This window comes from Lathamus discolor, chromosome 3 (assembly GCF_037157495.1).
Source record: "Lathamus discolor isolate bLatDis1 chromosome 3, bLatDis1.hap1, whole genome shotgun sequence".
Lineage (NCBI taxonomy): Eukaryota > Metazoa > Chordata > Aves > Psittaciformes > Psittacidae > Lathamus > Lathamus discolor.
Window position 1 is genome coordinate 49,402,240 of NC_088886.1, and position 20,098 is coordinate 49,422,337.

At 45.9% G+C, this 20,098-nt stretch overlaps 2 protein-coding genes across 5 annotated transcripts in view; one reads left to right on the forward strand and one right to left on the reverse strand.

The window, feature by feature from the left end:
• NEU2 (neuraminidase 2) overlaps positions 1-4,877 on the reverse strand; it is a 37,471-nt gene extending 32,594 nt beyond the window's left edge. Inside the window, exon 1 of one of the 2 annotated variants that reach the window (XM_065675090.1) lies at positions 4,870-4,877. Coding sequence is in view for 1 of the 2 variants with exons in the window: in XM_065675085.1 (XP_065531157.1) it covers positions 1,427-1,491 (65 nt within the window). In the remaining variant the exon portion in view is untranslated. Of the gene's footprint in view, positions 1-1,426; positions 1,515-4,869 lie in introns of those variants that run through there. The other variant, XM_065675085.1, reaches the window with a different exon arrangement.
• The window catches only part of NGEF (neuronal guanine nucleotide exchange factor), a 51,362-nt gene that overhangs the window by 19,036 nt on the left and 12,228 nt on the right, over positions 1-20,098 (forward strand). For 2 of the 3 annotated variants that reach the window (XM_065675082.1, XM_065675084.1), the window contains 5 exons: positions 6,300-6,479; positions 6,588-6,691; positions 11,291-11,565; positions 17,920-18,080; positions 18,300-18,452. In XM_065675082.1, the coding sequence (XP_065531154.1) occupies positions 6,300-6,479; positions 6,588-6,691; positions 11,291-11,565; positions 17,920-18,080; positions 18,300-18,452 (873 nt within the window). The remainder of the gene's footprint in view (positions 1-6,299; positions 6,480-6,587; positions 6,692-11,290; positions 11,566-17,919; positions 18,081-18,299; positions 18,453-20,098) is intronic. The other variant, XM_065675083.1, reaches the window with a different exon arrangement.

The window sequence follows — 20,098 nt, forward strand, 5'->3', positions numbered from 1 at the left end:
ATACACAAGTCTGATTAAGTATCCATCCAGCATGCAGCCAGTGGAGATCCCAATCCCAGTCTGCCCACTTATTCTACCCAGTCTCTGCTTGCCAGGTTTTCCAGCCCAGTCATGGTTTCCTTACCCAGCAAGGTCTAGGTTTTTCCCTCCTGCTCTCCCAGTCTGATCCACTTCATCTGGACATACCCTGACCCTCAGGTCCTCAACCAATCTCTCTGCTTCACTCCTTTGTTTCACCCTTCTTCTGTCAGCTTCAACTTAAAACTCCCACACGATTTCCTCAGCCTACTATTTCCCAGACACATTATTCCTTTCTATTCCCTCCTGCAGCTCATATCTCAGCATCCTACCATTCCCCAGGCCCTTCACCTTTTGGATTCTCATACAATCCTAGTCTCCCACCACTCCTCCTAGCTCCAGTGCTCCATTTTACAGCCTTTTCCAACTCTTTGTTTCCTAAAGCACCCAGGTGCGGGTGAGTTCCTTTATTCGTAGCAGTTTCCTGGTCCAAAAGGAGACCTCTCCCCCTGCATACTTGAATCTTGCCCCCTCTGCTCTTCAACCAAGTAATTTTCTCATCATGCTGCTGGGACCCAGCACAAGGATCACTGAGGTTACAGCAGAAACAGCCTTTATTCACAGTGCCTAGAATTGGACCAGGCAGTTTTTATAGCTGCAATATCAGAATCGTTTCTCTTAGCTCTGAGCAGGGCACGCATTCTCTCCATGGGCAGCAGCTCATGGATTTTAGATGCTAAAATCCAAGTCTAACATTTGTGTGTATTGCAGAGAGTGGAAAAGGGCCTATAATTCCTATGGATTTTCATAAGTATGGCAAAGATGAAGCCCTCACAAATTTCAACTCATATATCAACAGAAACCAAGGCTTCCCAAGGATAGGTTTTCTGTTTTCCTTTAATAGGAATTCAATACATTTTTCTTAAGCTTAAGAAATTGATGATTGTTTTCAATAGATAAAAAACAGCTTGTCTGTGGAAGGTGGTCACAGTAAGTAAAAATGTAGCATCAAAAGGTTCAAAGCACCAAAATGCAAGGATCTCATAATAGGAAGTTCTGCACATTTTTAGTTATTGGTAAGGCTGCCAGCCCCAGCAGATATAATTAAGATATTTTGATGAAGGACATTCAGGAGAACAGATGTGCTCTTGGCCTTTAGGATCTAAAAATATTAGGGATGAGGAGTTCCACTTATCTCCCACTAAAAAGTCAAAACCCAGAAATAAAACTTGCCACAGACACATCCATTGTCAAAAACACTGCTAAAAGCCACACAAGAATGGAGAGAACCTGAATGAACCTGAAGGATGAAAATACCCTTGACTAGGTATAACATTATTCAAATCTATTACTGGCTTCACACTTCTCCACAAATTTGGTTAACTCAGATTAAAACAGTGCTTCTTACCTCATCTTGTGGCCTTTCTTGGTGTGAAACTCCCACTGACTGGAAGGGTTTGGGGGATTTTTCATGAATAAGATCTGCTGGACTGCTGCTTCTCTTTTTAGTTTCTGGAAGAGGAGGTCTAATTTCTAAAAACTGCTATAAAAGAACATTAAAAAATGCATTTCAATGTCATTTGAAGACAAGCTCTTCCACAGCTTTATTCTAACGATTGCTTTGGAGTTTAGATGCACATAAAAAAATCTTTATACAAATGATTAATCATTTTTCCAAATTCCTATGCCTGAAAATACAATTAATTAATCCCCCAAACCCAACTTAAATGAGATAATTGTAATAAACTAATTATAAACTCACAGCAATTATCACATTTTTAATGCAGCCATGGACCAGGTCAGCCAACATTTAAAGTCTTTTCCAACAGCAGTGCAATGAACCTGGGAACAGCCTGCAACCACATGAACCCCTTCTTTGCAGCATGTATGCAAGCTCAAACCAGCTCTCCTTTGCCCACAGGGAGCTGAACCATGGTTATACTCTATGTCGCCAGAGCACGCAGATCAGTTCCAGTGCCTATGTGCTTGGGAATGCTAAGAAGTCCTGAGACAAAACTGGGCTTTGGTGTGTCAGGGGGCTGCATGATTTCTGTCACCAATAAGAGCACAATGCACTTGTATGGTTCAGGGGTAGGATTTTTCACTGGTTGCTTTAGTGTATGTGGTTCTAGTAAAACATAAAGTCAGATTCTTTTTCTTCCCCTACAACTAGACCAGAAATTTTTGGATGAAATACAGGGATTTTGGTCAGAAAACTGATTTGTCATCATGAAATTTAACTGACTTTGATGATACGGAGGAAAGCTTTTCAGGCTCTGTATCAAATTTGTTGTCGATACAGTAAGACAGAAAGGAAAACGTCCTCCAAACTCCTACCCAGATGGTTAAGACTAGATAGACCAGGAACTTCTGCCTGAGCCTGAAGCTCCATAGCAGTGTAAAACAATCCAAGGTGGCACAGCCATGTCCTGCCATCCATCTGCATGTCTGCCACCTCCACTATGCTGGCACTCGTGTTGAACTCACTCCATAGCGAGACAATCCAGACACAAACAAAGCTAGTTCTACCAAAAAAAAATGAATCATTTTCCACCAGTGTAGCTGCCCCAACCTGCTCACCAAGAATGAGATGAGCATGAGTGCTGGCATAGAAGCTGAGGTAGAAATCTGCCTCAGGGAGCCAAGTGAAAACTGGAACTGAGCAGCTAGGTCAGCTTAGACTGCACACAGTCCTATCAATTGTGGAAGCAGGGAGAAAGAAAGAGGCAGCTGTACTGGAGCTATTCTACTTGGCACAAATATGCCAGTATTGGCTGACCTAAAGTAGTCTCTGGTGAATAAGGCATTCACCAAGTTCAAGAACCTTTTCCAGTGAGCAAAGAAAACAGAGCAGCTCCAGGAAGAGAGACTGATCCACCCTGGAACGGGCAGTAACGTGGGATGGGAGGGAATGACACAGCCATGACTTGGACCTGGATCTTCCACACCCAGCATAAACATCCCAGCCACAAAACCACTGTGAGAGAATCACTTGGTTGCCCGCCTTAATTTTTCATTATGAATACTGAAAGCTTTCTGGTTTGTCCTCAAAGAGAAAAGAAAGATTTAGAAAATCCTGACAATTTTTGTAGGACAAAAATATCTCCTTGCTAAATATCTGGCACCTCTCTTGGGAGATAAAGTATTTCTCAGGCACTTGTTCTGCTTATGGACATTCTCTGTATATCAACATGAAGTATGAGAATAAACACGGAAAGGCAGAAAGAGCAACATTTTAGAAAGACCAAATTACAGTTAAAAAAGAGAAAAGTTCTAAGGGAAGGAAAATTAGACTATTAGTCATTGATTGCTACACAATGGAGCAGATCTTCGGCACAAAAATACGAGCTGTGGCCTCCCGTGGCCACAAGGGGCATTTCACTCTCAGCTGGTGTTCTCACCTCTCCGTAGCTTCCAACATATTTATTACCATCATTACTTTCAGTGATATTTTCGGGTTTTCATCTCAGGCCAAAAATGAAACTAGTTTGGAAAATTTGAAGTAAAAAGGAAGACAGGCAGGATCAAATTACCAAATTTGGACCAACTTAGCAAATTTGGGGTTCTGGAAAGATGCTTTCTATTTCTGAATGTTTTTCACACCATGACCTAGATGCTTTTTCTAAAAAGAAATTTCAGCTTGCAAGACATTTAACCCTTGGGAGGGAAGCAATGAGAGGGGTGAGACTCTGTTAAACTCCTAAAGCATACTTCTGGTTGTTTGTTTTTTCAGTAGATACACCCAAAAGTTACATTTAGATAAATACTAATTCCAGAAGTGTCAGCAAGAGCTTATGCACTGATTTCCTTTTGCAAATCAGGGAGAACTCCCCACTACTCTTGGTCCTTCCCTTCAAAATAGTAAACAGCCTCCATGCTTTTCCAGAACTCAAGATAAGGAGGCTCCACTTCTCTAAGAAACAAGCTTTTTAGCATCCCACCCACTTACTAAAACCCTTGACAACATTCTTGCCCTGGCAGCAAGCCACTAAAAGTGACGTCAGTCACTAGGCAGAGCTTCAGATAGTCTCTGGTGCTTTATCCCTTCCACAAGGTGCACCCTTGTCTCCTCAAACCCCCTATAGCCCCTGTGTTCATCTCATACTGACTATCCACCTGGTGGCAATCTTCCCCATACAGCCCCAGCTGTCATGCTGTCCTCCTACTCCTCTCAAGAGCAAAAGGCTACCTACAGCTACAGCTCTCAACCTCATCCTGATTTTTCCTATCAGTTGTTCGGTCCTTCGGACTTGCCAGTGTGGGGCTGGACCTGGGCTGGACTGACAGCTTTCTCTGAGTCTTCAACAACATTTCCAGCTGTTTTTCTTTGCTGTTCTGCCTCTTAATGACTTAAGGACCGAGGTCTCCGCTGTGCCAGATTGAGATCTAGTTCACATAAACTGAAGGAGTTTTTCTGAATGTGCAGTCATGTACCGATTGGAAGCTATCCTGATGTACTATTTAGCAAACACAATATAAAAATGACAAAAAGAAAACCATATTACACACAGAGACCAACACACAGGTTTTGTGTTGGTGCATAAATTATGTTACCAAGAACAGAAAGAAACACAGTTATTTATGCGACAGGGAGCAAGCGAACACAGGGAATAGCTGAACGTTTTCTGGCTGTTAACTCCTCAATTGCAACGTGGTGCAGATGACGTTTTTTTTTTTTTAGCTGAGGGTTACTAACATGTAGGGAAGAGCTGCACCCAACCTGTCCACAAGCTCTTAAACTGATCCAAGGGTGTAACCGTAGTCTGGAGCTCAAGAGGATTTACCCCTGAGGCGGAAAAACAATTACCTGAACGAAGACAGATATAGATCATTGAGTACTGAGATACTTACTGCTTAAACGAGACAATATATCCTTATGGAAGTAGCAACGCTAAGGAAGGGGAGACGGGGGAGATGACTGAGCGGGTGCAAAGCCCTGCCGGAGGAGGAGAGCGGTCAATCCTGTGGGGTAACCAGGGTTGCAGTTCCCAGCAGGAGGGATTAGGCTGAGTTTCCCAGTTACATTCCTCCATCTCGGGGTTTCAATCCTGGAGAAGAAACGCACCATATGCACCAGATCTGGAAGCAGCTCAGGAGAGACCCCCTCTCCTACCCCTTTTTCTCCCTCAAAGCTGGTGCCAGCCGCACATAGGCAGAGAGGTGCAGGGGATGGGGAGCCCTGGGTCTGAGGGAGGAGAACCCCCTTCCCGATGTGGGGTGGCTGTGCATGGAGCAGAGGGTGCTGAGGCCCGGACTGGTGCATGGGGTGGGATGGCGGGTGTAGGTGCTTGCTGGGGGAGGGTGCCTTGCTGGGGAGGAGAGGGAGCGGATGGAGAAGGGGCTTCCCTACATCTGAAGAAGGAGCCTCTCTTCAGGAGAGCAGGGGGAATGGAGGTAGGGGTGCCCGTGGAGATGGGGGGCCCCTGGGGCAGGCATTGCCGCCTTTTGGGGGGGCCCTTGGGGAGGAGGGAGTGAGCCTCCCGGTGGAGGAGGGACCTGCGTTGGAGCGCTGGAAGGGAGAGCTGGGGGGCTGAGAAGGTCTCTGCGGGCAGCGGTGCCGGGCATGGGGCTGCGGGGGTCGGGGCCTCTGAGACGGGGAGATCCTGAGGGGCTTGGAAAGGACTTTTAAGGCTCGGAATCTGAGGGGCTGTGGGGAGCCTGAGGGGTCGGGAGGGAGCTCCGAGGGCTGAGTTGGGGGGGGGGGGGGGGGGGGCTCCGGAGGGGCTGCAGGGAGCTCTGTGGGAGCTGGATTAAAGAACTCTAACGGGCTCGGAGAGGTCTCGGATTTGGGGAAGGCTGAGGGGGCTCCGCAGGGATGTGACGAGCTCTCGGAGGAGATCTAGGAACGCAGAGAGGGGCTGCAAGGGGCTAAGGGTTCTGAGGGGCTTGTGGGAGCCCGACGGGAGGCTCCGAGAGGATTTTGAGAGGTCTCTGTGCGGAGAGTCTATGGGAATACCTGAGGAGGGTCTGAGGTAGCTCTGTGGCGATTTAGGGGGAAAGCCCCATGGTGGCTCTGAGAAGGCTTGGGAAGGCTCTGAGGGGATCCGGGTGGAGAGACCCTGGGACGCCTGATGGGGGGGGGGGGGGGGGTCTGAGGGGAGGCTCTGAGAGGATTTGAGGCGGCTCTCGGGAGGTTTCGGGGGGAGCGCCCCGGGGGGTGTCTGCAGAGCGGGTCCGAGGGGACCGGGGATGCTCTGAGGGGATCCGGGGGGCTCGGAGGGTCTCAGGGTGCTGCGGGGGCGCCCGGGGGAGGCCGCAGCTCCCCTCTCCCTCCCGCGCAGGCTGCTGCCTTCCTACCCCCGTTACCGTGGCAACCGCCCGGGCTCCCCCAGCCCCGCGCCGCTGCCGCCGCCGGAGCTGCTCGGCAGCCGCCTGCCACCGCCGGCCATGGAGCTGCTGGCCGCGGCTCTCAGCGCCGCCTGCGCCCTCGACCAGGACGGCTCTGCGGGACAGCCCGGCAGGTGAGCGGGGGGGCGGGACTGAGGAGCATGGCGTGGTGCGAGGGGCCGCGGCCGGGAGCGGGGCGCCCCGCTGCTGCCCCTGAGGGTGGCCGCCTTTGCCTCCCACAGGGAGCCCCCCGCGGCCGCTGAGGAGAGCCCCGCCGCAGCCACGGCGCCGCCACCTGCCCACCCCATGACGGCCGACTCCTGGAGGAACCTCATCGAGCACATCGGTAAGGAGCCGTCCCGCCGCGGCCCCGGCCGGGGCGTGCGGTCACCGCGCTCTCCAACTTCGCCGCTTTGCCCGCTGCCCGCGCTGGCGGCAGCACAGCAGCTCCTAGAGGTGCTGCCGCGGCGGGTCGGGACCCTCAGCCGCGCCGAGCCGAGCCGCCGTGTCCCATCCCCTTTGAACACCCCCAAAGCCTCAGCGGTTAGCCAGTGGGACCCAGGTCTGAACCGAGCGGGACGTGGCAGGAGGCAGCCCCAGCAGGGGTAGGGCGGCAGTGGGAACCCAGCTCTCTGTTCTTGGTCTCTCGCTGTTAGTGTGAGACAGCCATCGCCTTACCGGTGACTTTTTGCTGTCTTTTAGGGGCAGGAGGTTCGCACGCTGCCTGACATGAGATCTTATGCTGCCGCTGAGCAACTTTACCCCCATTCATAAATAATGATGACTTTTTGTAATTACGTAGCCGTTAATTGTTAAGGCTATAGCCAACTTTCTGCTGAAATCTGATTCTGCCAACTCAAAAAGGTGTAAGTCTAAAGCACAGGGTCAACGATCGTGTTGGACATCAGCTGCATACACTAGGGTAGCATTTGCAGCAGAGGAGTAGTCATTTTACCATTTGCGGTCTCTTTATAAAGGGACGGTGGAGGCTGGCGGGTGGCGGTGGAGGAGAGGATGGTTATGATTCTGCTCTTGCGGTATTTCTGAATTTATTTTTTTCTTGTGGGATGCGGAGAGGACTTTCACAGCTTGTTTCTTGGTTTCCCACATGGTATTGTGAGATTTCCCACAGAGATTTGGGCAACTGCAAAGTGAAACCCTATCCTGAGGCAGGTTTTATAATGGGAATAGAAATGGTTCATTTTTAAACAGTTCCGATCAATTTCTAGAAATGAAATTGCAAGACGCTTGAATCTAGAGGGCAGGAATGCAGCACTTTGTGTGGGGAAATCAGGTAGATAAATCTCATGAGCAGTTAGGTGAGCCTCTTTGCCAAGGAACGAGGAGGCTCCTCATGCAGTCTCTGCAGTTTGGTGTCAGGTCATGGCAGGCAGGGCTCATTCCTGGAGGGCCTGATGCCAGTGGGACAGTGCTGGGGAAAGGGGCTGGTGTGAAACCAGCAGCCTGACAGTGTCTGTCAAGACCAAACAGCTGAGTTTGACAGGTCTTCTGGAGGAAAGTGGCGAGCAATTTACATAGGTGTTTCCAAATCTGTTGCTTGCAGCTGTGTAACTACTAATCTCCCAAGGCAGATGTGGCATATGTTGTCAGTTAATCAAGAGGCATGGTAAAAATACTTAAGCCAGCAGTACTTCAAATCTATCCAGTTGCTATATTCATGTATATTTTTATGTGGTGTGTATCAGAGGGATGCCTGCCATGTGATAGATATGCGCTCATCAGTGCAACTGCAAGTAGGTCTGTCACACCTTGGTGGAGGAGACGGGGTTTGCTATGCTAATCCCCAGCAGAGGTGTCATTTCGAATGGCTGGAGCACACTCTCTCCCTTCCCTCTCTCTTGCCTTTGAGACATTAATGGGCTTCTTGCTTGAAACTGGAGCAGAGAATTTCAGAGAAAACGTCTCTGGACCTCCTGAGAGTTTACATGGCTTTCAATGTAATAGCATTCACTTTAAGAGCACTGCGAACTCTCTAAGGCAGGCATTTCCACATTTAGTAACTAGTTTGTCAATTTCCCTCACAGTTTTTGGGAGAGCTAGGAAGGGAGATTGTGACTGCAAAATTAAATGGAATAAACACGAACGGAAGAGTCTGTTATGTACTGTACAAACTAGTAAACACCCCTTAGGAAAATCAGCCTTAACCACTTATATCAACAGGCGACACCAAACCTGTGCTCTGACCACATAGCTAACCTCTACCCAGGTCACAGGAGGGACAGTTGGGGCATTAAGCAATTCATGGAATTTTTACAGGTCTCCGACATTTTGCACTTGTTCACTTACTAAATGTAAGCATTTACTAAAACTTTGTATCTTTTGAGTCACATTCAACTACTGATCTCAGCTTCATTCTACACATTGCCAGTTCCCAGATGTATTGCATGGCTTCTCTCCTTCTCTTTCTCATCTAAGACTTTGCTTCTACCCATTGTATCCTCTTTACCAACACATGGATGGACCTTTTGCCCCAAGACAGCAAGATATCTTTTATCCTTGCTAGCACAACCCTCTTTGTTTCTGCCTACCTTTCTTCTGCCTAACACGTACCTGTCTTTCGTCTTTCTGCTGGTATCAGCTTTCTGCTTCCTCCCCGTATTGCTGTCTGTGGTAGCGCTTCAGCTGATATTTCATCAGCTCCCCCATAAATGAGTTACCTTGCTGTCATTTCCAAATGAGTTCTGGTGGTAGATGCCTTTAGTCACATGTCTGTATTTGCCTTTGCCTGCCACTGAAGGCTCCATAGGTCTTATCTGCTTGATTGGCCAGACAGGGAACCTGGAAAGAAAATCAAGTTTCGTCACCTGGATTTTATTTCCTTAAAAGCAAGGGGAGGTTTGTCTTGAGGATCTTTTTTGAAGGGCTGCTTTACAGATCTGCACAAGGGACATTAAATCCCCCTTACGCAAAATATCCTTAACTGCCTCTGACTTGCAGGGCAGACCCACCAGCACAACATGGCTGTGCAGTCAGACAGTGCCAGTATAATTATCTCCAGCATGAGTAAAATAGATTATGATTCAGTTTCCCAGAATGTCTTCCCTCAAGTAAAGCACTGCCCAAACTGCTACAGGGTGGTACTTCCCAGCCTGTCCTGCTGTCTAGTGTGAAGAAGGCATTCAGTGCCCTACCACACGAGAGCCTTCAAGCACAGGCTGAACTTAAAGACAGATCAGTGCCACCAAAAGCAGCTCTGATTCAGCAGGCTCTCCACTCTGCTCCCAAAGGAGCCTTTCCACCCCACTACGTCCTTGGCACCCTCATGGATGCTGAATAACAGGCAGAAATGCTTTGGAAAACCATACAAGCCTAGTTGACGCAGAGAGAAATTATGTAAGTAGCAGCAGCATGCAGAACTTGGGGGGAACTCTCCTCTCTCTTGTTATCATGTAGGAAGCTAACAGAAGCCTGTATGGTTTCCTAGGCACAGCTACCCTTATTGCTATTTTAATCTGGTGTTGAACATCTTTCCAGGCAGAACAGATAACAGGATACACTTGCAGGCTGCGGGAACGATGTCCCTGCGCCTGTGCTTTTCCCTAGGCATACCTCTGATATAGTTCTAACAGTGACTGGCACAGGAATTTGTGAAACCTGGTCCAGAGATTTAACAGGCAGTAGCATAGACATTTCTGCCCTCTCTAGACAAACTCCTGTCCTAGTTACCTCTCGCCTTATTACACATGGGATCTGCTTCTGAGATCCAGTATCACGAATGCATGGGACCAGATAGACTTTAAACCCTAATGATCCAAAATAAATTATGTATGTTGTGCCTTTTTCTTTTTTTTTTTAACATCAGCAACTTTTCTCTTTATTCATTTGTGTCACACTTTGCAATTTAAGTACAGAGCAAGGGAGATAATGTAAATTGTGGTCCTTCAGTTTGAGTGAGGAGGGTCACTCAGAGCAGGCTCATGCTTCCTTGTCTTTTCATATCTTCTAAATGATATTTTATATTCAAGCAATTAATATTCTGGTCCTACCAATGGTCCAGAAAGAGAAATGGGACACTAGAAAGCCCTAGGAGAGACAGAGGATCTGCTCAGGATGGCCAAGGAATTTCAGTATTCCTGCCCTTTCCACACTGCTAGCTGGAATCAGGGGTGGGGGCAAATCCTGGGCGATTTTATCTGATCCTGAAGTTTATAACTGAAACTCAGAAGATGCCTCATGTGATTGATGTGCCACAAGACGGTGTGAAATCAGAGCCTTTTCCTTAGTGCTACTGTAGCATTCGAGTACCTTTTGAACGTTAATTTCCTATCTTCAATCATCACAAACTTAGACAGAAAACACAGAATATTAAGCAACATGTCCAAGGCTAACCACAAAGTTAATACCAAAACAAGCTATTAACTGTGGTTTGTTGTCCCAGTGCTTCACCTGCCCAGTACCTTAACAGAAGCTCGGTTTTATCTCCTTAAAGATTTTCAGGGCCATCACATTGCTCCTTGAAAGTAGTTTCAATGGATGCAGTATTAGGTTTCCAGGCACATAGTTAGACATACCTAACAACCTGTAACTTGTAACATAATAATATTGCAAAGAAAGTTGAGGTTTGAAAGAAACATTTTAAAGCCTGGCAAGTAACAAATGATTCTTAGATTCTTAGATTTTGTGTCCCCTTGTCTCACAAACCACTTGTTTTATGTCTTCCGATGGGTCATGGATTCATCTGACTGTTACTAAATGTTTTGTGAGACCAGATTGTTGACAACACTTTAGATTTAGAAATGGCCTTCCATTTATAGTTTCCACTTCTGGCTGAAGTAGGAAAGCCGGAATTGGCTTTCCTGCTTAGCACGGATGTGATCTCTCTCATCTCTGCCGAGATCGATTGATGCAGAACAACTATCTTTGCCTACAATACATTTCTACTCTTGTTCAGCTGTAACCTCAGACCTGTTATGTTGCCTCCTAGGGCTCTTGTACCAGGAATATCGAGATAAATCTACACGCCAGGAGATTGAAACCAGGCGACTGCAGGATTCACAGACAGACCCCGAGGAGAGTTCACCCAGCGAGGAAACCCCATCTGAAGCGGAACCTACCAGTACACCCGAAAGCAAAGCTCCACCACAAATCAGTTTGCTGAGGAACTCCAACTCCAGGTTCAACTTATGGCAGGATCTTCCCGAGATCCGGAGCAGTGGGGTCCTCAGCATTCTCCAGCCAGATGAGATCAAGCTGCAGGAGGTAATGGGGGAAGGTGGAATGTTTTTTAACTGGGTCGCTGCTTAAAAGAGTGAGAGTGAATTAGTCAAATGATCAAGATTTAAAAATGAAAAGCCCCATAGCAGTCACAGACAAGCCTTGCCCCGCTGGGTACTCTTCTGCATTAACACCATTCACTCATTTCTTGAAACTACAGATGTGGCTCTATACGCTATTGCTGCTGGATGTTTCTGTAGCAAAAGAAAAGAACTTCTTTTCCCTTTTCTGATTCAGCATTAGGAGCAACTTACAAAGGAAAAGGGATAATGAAGAGGCTCTTGCAGTACAGCATTTGGCTCCCAGTGCACATGTATCCTCTTCTGAAGTTACTTACTAGCAGGATGCATACTTTCCACCAGAAAACTTAGATGACTTCAGCTGTTAACTGTAATCTGTTTTAAATATGATGGCATTAACAGAAAGGGAAAAGATGGATGAACTTCCTTAATTTTAAATGTTGCTACTTGGAGCCTTATGCAAAACAGTAAAAACCAGTGACAGGTATATTTGCATTTTAGCCATACAGTGCAGTGGCATCACTGTTTAAGAGTCCTACACTGTTAATTTATAGGGCTGCATCAACAGTGAAAGGAGTAGGTGGAGGGGGTAGCTGCCACAATTAATGAAAACATAAGTCACACAACAGCTTACAACTGGTCGCTATTTTGGATAGCATGGGGAGTGAGAGTGCTCTTTGTCAATGCACAGCCAGCAGTGGAGATGAACAAGCCTTGTTTAGTGTGTGGTGTGCAATGGGTCTTCAAGGGCTCGATCCTGCGAGTCCTACTGTACTCCCTGTGCCAGGATTGCTTCTCAACAATGGTGAGACCATTGTTGCCGCGTGTCTGTTCAGCCCTGGCTCATGAGATTGTACCCAAAGCGCTGAGGAACATCTCGGGGTGTGAGCAGTTTCCTCTAAACTTACTTGCATTCGCACAATCAGCCTTTATGAATCCTGGGTGCATACAGTGCCACCCTCGTCCTGGCCAAATTGTAACTTCACTGTTACACTGGAAAGGCTTACCTTATGAACTGCAGGGTGTGTTACTTACACCCTTAGTGGAAGAGATTGATGTTTATACAAGGTAGCTTGGGCTGGCAAGCACAGGCTGTTGGTGTGTTAGGGTTATGTCTAAAGGTGACTGAGATGATTTGTTGCTTTTCCATGATCTTCCTCTGCACTGGTTATTTTCATATCAGATGTGTTCTGCATACCTGGCAAAACACGGTACTTTTAACTGCCAGTGTTACAAACACAGTCTGGCATCTGAAAAATAATGAGCTTTTATTTTTCGTTCTGCTTCAAAATGAAAAGTCTTTTACAGAGAAACATTTGCTCAAAAGTTTGCACTAGAGATTTCAAAACCTGCAATTTCTGTTGAGTTACGTTCATTACCTGTGGGTGTTTTAAGGAAAAAATCTCTGTGCTGCTAAACCCCAGCACTAAGTGTGATGAATTTTCTTCTCTCTGCTTAAATAACAAGAGAAATAAAGCAGATGGAGATGGGACTTTGCTGCCTTAAAGAAGTGCTGCTTCCACCAATGTTAGTTTATCAGAGCTGAAATTTTCTTCCTATTTGTTCTAGGATTAGCACAGTGAGAGATTATAAAATTGCTCGAAGCCAGAAAGCTGTGAAATTGGCTGAACATTGAATAAAGTGGAGAACTGGCTTTGTGAGGAGAGTGTAGGACAGGAAACTAGGAATGATGGAGAAGTCTCTGAGGCAGTTAAAGAGAGAAGGTTGATTCAGCCTTGCTATATGTGAGCACTGCTTGCTCCTGCAGTGCTGGAACTGTACTTATGTTGGATATGAATTAGCAATGTGAGCTGTGCATGAAGGCTTGATGAAGTGAATGTGAAGTTTTCACAGCTTCACGAAGGAGAATTGGAGGAATTTACCTGAAGTAATTGAGAAATAATTTCTGAGCAGCAGAAATTCTGAAGTGACTATCTAAAGTACAAAATCATGCCTTTCTGACCCATTTTATCCTCAAACCTATGGTAAACACAGGGACTAGAAGAGCTTGCAGCTCTTCAGCCAGGAGAGGTGGAACAAGGGTATTATTTAGACCACAGGGAAGAATACTGACACACAAACTAAAAGTTGAAGCATACACCCCTGTTCAGAGCTGAGGAAGGGAACCCCACCATAGGCGTGATGGAGCAGGGCTTAAACAGAGAAAAAGTTGCTCATCTGCAGTAATCCGCAAAATTAAAGACAAGAGGAGGAATCTGGTCTTGATTTTGGCAATGACAGAAAATGACTGAGCAGGTTATCAATACAAGATAAAAAGAAAAAAAAAAGACCTAGGTGTTTTTCAAGCATCAAAACAAGAAACTTGACAGGAAGAGCAATGGATGCTTGAAAAGTGTCATGGAAGGCAATTTGTCATTGTCCCCACTGGAGCAAATGAGCTGGAAAATGGAGTTTCAGGAAACAAACCAAAACAGAACAAAAAAAAGAACCCCAAACAAGGAGGGGAAAAAACCCAAACCAAACAAAAAATCCCACCAACCAAGCCAAAAAAACCAAAACACTTCTATCTCCCAGCAATTTCAGCAAAAATATGTTGCAGCATGGCCCATTAGCCCCAGGAATTCAACCAGAATTCAGGCAGCAGTGGCCTCTGCAACACCAGCTTTTTTCATCCGAAATGAATGTGAGAGTAGCAAGATGTAAAACTGGAAGTGTCACAGAAAATGTGAATACAAATGCAGAAAAAGGAAGAACAAAAGAAGAAGGCAGTTACAGACCACAGAGGTCAAGGAAATACGAAAACAGTGTGCTACTGGAATAGAAATAGAGATTTCTAAGTCATTGATAGGCAAGTTTTAATTATTTGGACGTCTGTTGATCATCAAACACAGCAAAAGGTGCATCACCAAGGGCTTTCTTTTAATTTAATAGAAAAATTAAGAATGCAAAAAGAACAAGGCAAAAGAAATGTTCTTTGGGTTCTGACATGGAGTCAACATGGAGGAAATGACAGGCAACATGTATGTAGCAGGATGAACAAGTGACCAGAAAACACACACTCCCTGGATTAAATGGGGGTTATGTTAAAAGAAATTCCATCACCAAAGCACTGAGCTCTGAAAAGGTCGTGATCCAGAGATTAGAAGAAACAATACTCCGTGAAACTTCTTTCAGCATGAACCTTTTTGTGGAGTGTCTTCAGTTTTTCCTCTTTCCCAGTTCAGTTCCCTACCTTTCAGTTTATAGTTGTTTTATTTCCATCTAGTTTCTTCATTTTGTCCTTTTCTTCTTGTCTACTGTATTGATTTTCCTACACTGTGTTCATCTTACATTTTAGGAGATTCTGAGCTAAGTGGAACTCAGCCAAAACAACTTATTAATAAAAATAGTTTAGCAAAGTATTCTCAGTCTTTGAACTGAACCATTTTTGCTAAGATATACTGAGCTTTGACGAAGCTTTTGCCAGGGATTATTTGGATTCAGGTCTCTTTAGTGTTATAAAAAGGGGCAGAGACAGACTGAGCTGCACCATGTGTCACATGGTGTGAATTTAAATCAGAGAGCTGCTTCTCTGAAAATATTCTTTGATAGAGCGAAAGAGGGACTTAAACCTGGTTGTGCACAGCAGTGACATGGCCACATCTAGCAGGTGGTTGTCACACTAGCCCTGTGAAGGCAATCACATCTGAGAGCTGGTCACAGGCAATACTGTGGCATCAGAACAACATCCCTCCTAGACTAGACCAGAATACTCTCTTCTTACCTGGTGGTTTACATGAAGAAAGCGGTTTGCAGAGCCATTTGGAAGAAGTGTTTCCAATCTATGCAGTAAAACACAGTACTGTCTCAAGGGAATTAAGCTCCTATGATGACTTACTCTTGTCTTTGGTGACTCTGAATTTTTCTCCTTTTTTTTTTTTATCTCCTACATTTCCTTCTTCCTTAGGCTTCACTTCTCTTGTCCTTTCTCAGTCTGCCTGCCAAAACATAAGCAATGAAAATTACTAGTATGGGATATTATGAGATTTCATGAAGGTAATGACCTAGAAGGCTGATGGAACAGTGTTGGTCACGTTTCCAAGAGATAGTTTCAGATTACTTGTAGGCTAAGGAAGGCAGTATTACATCAGTTGACATTTAGTTATTTTTCTTCCTAATTATTTTTGCAGAGACCAGAAGCTTGCACTCTTTTTAACAGCAACTGCTTCAAGCTAGCAAAGCTCAGTTATTCCACAGTGATCACATCATCACATCGCATGGTTGGATGTTTGGTGCCAGTTTAGGAGGTTTGCAGCTCATACTTACCATTCAAAAGGGAGACAGCAGTCTGGGTTGCATGGAGCAGGGGATTTGGGCCTGCAAAGGACCAGTTGGATCTCCAAAGTAAATTCAGAAACCCATGCCTTTCACATGCTGTGAACACTTACAGAAGCTTGTCCCAGTCAGTGGAGATGCTCTGTACTTTCTTAAGATCTCCTTTAAATCAGAACCCTGTGCATTGATGTTTTTACTGCGGTTTTCATTATTTCTTAGTATGTCTTGCACTCTTCACAACCATGCAGATCCAGCATCCCCCACCATGGTGAACAGCAAATACACACAAATTAATTTCTCCAGACAGGCAGATCTTGGACTGCAGTGCAGTGTCATATAACCCAGGAATGTGTCAGGAATATAACCAGGTCTCCATACCTCAGGTTCTTCTGTGGTACATAGCAGTTTTCCAGCAAAAGGCCAAAAACTGATCAGGAGAGAAGTTCAAATCATTTATTTAAAATGAGAAGTACAAAACAGATAAATCCTCACCCCCCACTAAAGCCACAAACAAACAAAAAACCTCCAAAAAAGAACAACTGATTTGGAAAACATTTTTCCATATTCACAACACAGAAAATGACGCATGCACCTGCTGCTCCACTGATCTCAGCTCTAGCTGAGCCCCTGCCACCTCTGAGAGCTGGCAGAGCTCAGGGATATGCACCCTGCCACCCTCACTGTGGAGCAGCACGGGAGCTACAGGCATAGGGGAGCTTGGGCTCAAGGGTCAAAGCAGTTTTGGGTTCAATGAAGTGAGACTTTCACTGAGCTACCAAAAGGTTCCTCTTTAGTAGCGGCAGCATGGGCCAGTCCCGGGACAAGAAGCCCAAGACACACCTTCATCAAGGGATATCTGAGATAGAATCTAATGATTTTTCACTGTTTTGAAACCCTTGTTAATCTTCAGTTAGTCTTACTTCAACTAACAGATTGAGTAGTTGTGTAAATAATCACCTTGCTCATCCAGCTCTGAGAAAAGACAACAAAGACTTGCCTGGAGAATAAGGGAGCTCTGCATGGTAATAGTGGAGTGACCTTGTGGCACCTGCTGAAGGCAGAAGGCTTTATATCCTCATCTCATTAAACTGTTTATCTCTGAACCAAACCACCAATTTGTCTTTCTGCTTCCCCATGCCACTTCCCTGGCCTGAGGAAGCCAGGCTTTGCCCCAGTTTTCTAACAGGAGAAGTAAGGGCTGAAATTCAGAGATTGTTTATGACTTATGCTAATAGTTAGGGACTCCTGTGTCTTGTCCCAGTCCTTGGTGAATTGGGTCAGAAAAGTATGTGGCCAGGGTTGACTGGGGAGCCTTACTTGGACAATTCCTTTGGGTCAGAAAAGACATGGGGCCTTGGAGCACCACGGCTGTTTATTTGTATTAGCGCTCTCAAAAGAAGCGCATCACACACTGGGACTGCAGTGTGCTGGGCGCTGTATATCCCAGCCCATACAACATGGCTTTGCTAAAACAAGGGCGTAGATGGTGCAAGGAGACCCCTCCTGGGTAGCACAACAAGCCACAGTGAGCAGAGCAACAAGTCAGTGCTGTCATGATCAGCAGGGTGCTGGAGAGTGTATGGGGGCTGCCAGGGGAACTCCTTTAAAAGGAGATGGAAGTGCAGGACTGCGACAAGTGGACATAGAGGGGGGCTGGTACCTGGAGCAGCTTCAGGTCAAGATTAAGTGACACTAGGGAGGAAGGAGGGAGCCCATGGAGCCCTCATATGCATGCACATGCACAAAATCAGACTGCTTATATACAATGAGAAAGACAGATAATTCTGCTGGAGAGATTCAGTGGAGGAAATGGGGTCAAACAACTTAGTAGAGACAGAAACAGCCCGAGTTGATGGTTGAAGGAGGAAATCTTCCCCATTCAAGTCACTACCCTGTGTAACACATAACAAATGACATTGTGGGCTTACTTTTCCCTGTAGTCTGAGCTTGGCGGGGGGGGTGGCAAGGTCCATGACTGATGCTCTCATTAACACTGTTCTACTATAGAAGGTACCTGTTGATTTCCTCTGGAATTTTCCCCCAGGCCATGTTTGAGCTGGTTACTTCCGAAGCCTCCTATTACAAGAGCCTGAATCTGTTGGTGTCTCACTTCATGGAGAATGAACGTCTGAAAAAGATCTTACACCCTTCTGAAGCACACATCCTCTTCTCCAATGTCCTGGATGTCATGGCTGTTAGTGAGCGGTAAGAACTGCTGCTGGGTTTTAGTCCAGCTGAATGGCATTGCTTTAACTAACCTCACTTGTAGAGGGATGGAGGAGCTGAGCAGGGGCAGTCTGTTACCCAATGTCTTTTCAAAGAGCCTGTGGATACATGCCTTTCTTTGAACCCTGAGGTCTTCTTCTGGGAATTCCCTGCAACAGACATGTCACAATTAATATGAGCACTGGGTTTCTCACCTAGCTTCCTGTTGGACCTCGAGCAGCGGGTGGAGGAGAACATTGTCATCTCGGATGTGTGCGATATTGTCTATCAGCATACAGTTAACCACTTCTCCGTGTACATCACCTACGTCTCCAACCAGACCTACCAGGAGAGAGCTTACAAGCAGCTTCTGTGAGTGCCGGTGCTTGATGCTAAATTATTGTTCAAAATTGCATGAGATTTCACTGTAATTTTGATATTTATGAGAAAGGATTAGGTGGTACAGAAAAGGATTTCCCACGTCACTGATTTTTCACTGCACATATAAAAAGAAAACACAATTAAAAGGCTTTATAGCCAGGGTGGGGTGATACAGCGTGTAGGTATCATACAAGTAAATTCAGAGCCAGCATTTTCCAACTGTGGGAAATATTCATGATGTACACAGGGGCACACGCTTGTGAAACAGATGTATTTTTAACCTGCAAGTACAGGCAAGAGACTGAAAGCCCAAGAATATAATACAGATCTCTGATGACGAGAGCACCCAGTGTTTTTCCCAGGCTGCTCAGCAAGGCATTTGAGTTTCCCAAAGCCGTGACTTATTTTTTTGTGTGTGTTTCAGAGCAAAATTTTCTTAAAAGAAAAAATAAAGTAAGCTGTTAAAAAAAAAAAAAAAAAGAAAATAAAAGGCATTTTCTTCACGTTCTGGTGTCACACACACAGACACTACCTAGGCCTGAGGATAACATGCAAAGTATTTTTGCATTATTTTTCAAGCTTAGCAAGTCTTTTGATCCAGTAGGAACCGTCTTTCCCCAGCTCAAAACAAAGAGTGCCCTCCAAGCTTGTCTTTGAGCAGGAGAATTGTTTTTCCTTTAGTTACAATGTCCTAGATTCTTTCAGGACAGCCCATTGCACATACTGCACTGCATTTCCTGCCCGCAGCAGCAGGCAGTTCAGGGGAGTGTAACAAACCCTAATCCTATCCTTTCTCCGCTCTCCAGCTTTTGAGGAACAAAAACCCCCAACACTTTAAGGGGCCTCTGTTGTGCTTGGCCAACTGTTGTCTCCAAAAGGAGGGTACCGCTGGGTTTCCTTCAGTCAGAGGCAAGCAATATAGCAGCAGAATATGAACAGTTTCCCTAGACTCATTAGCTAAACACTCAGAGGTGAAGCAGCAAGAGGCTAGATTGCTTGAGCTTGAAAAGGACCTGTTGGAGATAGAGGTATTCCTAGATATGAATTTAGAAAGCAGCATTCTTTCTGTCTGCAGGAGAACATAAAGCAAACTGAAAAGAATAGACTTGTTCCACAGGCTCCTAGCTAGCACAGCAATTCTACAGCACTTGGTTGAACTCAAAGTCTGAGGTGTGGTCACAGCTCACCCCATTTGACTGCTCCTCAGATGCACTCAGGTTCATTCTGCTGTGGCTCTGGAGAGCCACACCATCACATAAGTACCTGCTGCAGCAGGGAGAACCAAGTACAATGGCTTCTCTTGGATGCTGCAAGTCACACACAGTAAAAACAGATTTTGCACAGCTAGCAACTTCTTCACATCCACACTGTTTCTGTTAGCCAGGACTCCAGCAGTGTAAGTCTTCCTCAGGGCCCTGCAGTTGCCAGGGAAGCATTGACTTTGGCAGCTGGGACTTTTAGCTGCTCTGTACAGCTGTGTCCATGGCCCAGCAATACCCTCATCTGCTGCAAACCATCATGGTACGGCCCACGCCCTTCGCAGGCCAGGTAACGATTTCCTTCCTCCAGCTAAGCAGCAGCCAGGAGTAGCCAAGCCTGAGCTGTTTTGTGGCTTGTCTTGTTCTTATGGCTGAGCA